Raw genomic sequence first — 2,035 nt, forward strand, 5'->3', positions numbered from 1 at the left:
TGGGATCCAAAGTGGTTTCCCGCGGGCGTGGCAGGAGCCCGATGGTGACGGGGACGTCGGTGCTGGGGCTGAAGTTCTCCGGGGGCGTGATCCTGGCCGCGGACACGGTGGGATCCTACGGATCCCTGGCGCGATTCCGGGGAATCTCCCGGCTCCTCAAGGTCAACGACTCCACCGTGCTGGGAGCCTCCGGAGATCTGGCGGATTTCCAGCACCTGCGGCAGCTCCTGGAGCAGATGGTGTAAGATTCCCGGGAATTTCTGGGGATTTGGGGAGGTCGGAATGCTCTGGGAATTGTGGGGTTCTTCAAATGGCAGCTGGATTCGCGGAGATTTGGGAATTTTGTGTTGTTAAAGCTTCCGTGGATTGGTGGGATTGATTGTCCATCCTGAAATCCCGGATTTTCGGGGGGTGTGAGGCATTCCCAAGAGTTTCTGATCCCAAAATCCCGGATTTTCAGGGGGTGTAAGGCATTCCCAAGAATTCCCCATCCCAAAATCCCGGATTTTCAGGTGGTGTAAGGCATTCCCAAGAATTCCCCATCCCAAAATCCCGGATTTTCAGGGGGTGTGAGGCATTCCCAACAATCCCCCATCCCAAAATCCCGGATTTTCAGGGGGTGTAAGGTATTCCCAAGAATTCCCCATCCCGAAATCCCGGATTTTCAGGGGGTGTGAGGCATTCCCAAGAGTTTCTGATCCCAAAATTTTTTAATCTTGAGTCTCTGAATCCCTTATCCACAAATCCCGGATTTTCCCATCATTCCCTCCCCAAATTCCAGAGCTTTTTTCAACCACAAATCCCAGATTTTCCCATCATTCCATCCCCGAATTCCCTGATTTTCCCAGCATTCCATCCCCAAATCCCACAGATTTTTTCGACCACAAATCCTTGATTTTCCCATCGTTCCATCCTCAAATTCCACAGATTTTTTCGACCACAAATTCCCTGATTTTCCCATCATTCCATCCCCAAATTCCCTGATTTTCCTGGTGTTCCATCCCCAAATTCCCTGATTTTCCTGGTGTTCCATCCCCAAATTCCCTGATTTTCCTGGTGTTCCATCCCCAAATTCCAGAGCTTTTTACAACCACAAATCCCTGATTTTCCTGGTGTTCCATCCCCAAATCCCCCGGCATTTTTTCACCACCAACCCCCGATTTTCCCGGCATTCCACCCCCAAATTCCCCGATTTTCCCATCGTTCCATCCCCAAATTCCCTGATTTTCCCGGCATTCCATCCCCAAATTCCCTGATTTTCCCATCATTCCATCCCCAAATTCCCTCTTGTTTTCTGACCACAAATCCCTGATTTTCCTGGTGTTCCATCCCCAAATTCCCTGATATTTTTTGACCACCAATCCCTGATTTTCCCATGATTCCACCCCCAAATTCCCCGATTTTCCCATGATTCCACCCCCAAATTCCCTGGAATTCCGTGGATTTTTCAGGATCGACGAGGAGCTGCTGGGGGATGGGCACAGCTACAGCCCCCGGGCTCTTCACTCGTGGCTCACTCGGGTCCTCTACAACCGGCGCTCCAAGATCAATCCCCTCTGGAATTCCGTGCTCATCGCCGGCGTCTACGGCGGGGAGAGGTGACAGATCCCGGGATGGGGAAATTCCAGGGGTTTCTCCTGTTTTTCCTGTGGAAATTCCGGGGTTTTTTTAGCTGGGCTGGTGGTGTTTTCCAGGGAAATTGTGGTTTTTTCGTAGGGTGGGTGGGTTGTTTTTTCCTCAGGGAAATTCCTGTTTATTCCATGGGGAAATTCCTGATTTTTCCATGGGAAATTCCTGATTTTTCCCTGGGAAATTCCTGTTCATTCCATGGGGAAATTCCTGTTCATTCCATGGGAAATTCCTGTTCATTCCATGGGGAAATTCCTGATTTTTCCCAGGGAAATTCCTGTTCATTCCATGGGAAAATTCCTGATTTTTCCCAGGGAAATTCCTGTTCATTCCATGGGGAAATTCCTGCTCATTCCATGAGGGAATTCCTGCTTTTTCCATGGGAAATTCCTGCTCATTCCATGGG

The 2,035-nt window shown here is 50.0% G+C and overlaps 1 protein-coding gene across 1 annotated transcript in view; it reads left to right on the plus strand.

Moving 5' to 3' along the window:
- Positions 1-3: 3 nt before the first annotated feature.
- PSMB4 (proteasome 20S subunit beta 4) overlaps positions 4-2,035 on the plus strand; it is a gene marked incomplete at its 5' end in the record, with an annotated part of 6,136 nt that continues 4,104 nt past the window's right edge. Inside the window, 3 exons of the mRNA XM_015616689.1 lie at positions 4-241; positions 1,452-1,598; positions 1,673-1,712. Of these exons, the coding sequence (XP_015472175.1) occupies positions 4-241; positions 1,452-1,598; positions 1,673-1,712 (425 nt within the window). The remainder of the gene's footprint in view (positions 242-1,451; positions 1,599-1,672; positions 1,713-2,035) is intronic.

This window comes from Parus major, unplaced genomic scaffold, assembly GCF_001522545.3.
Source record: "Parus major isolate Abel unplaced genomic scaffold, Parus_major1.1 Scaffold613, whole genome shotgun sequence".
NCBI classification, from domain to species: Eukaryota; Metazoa; Chordata; class Aves; order Passeriformes; family Paridae; genus Parus; species Parus major.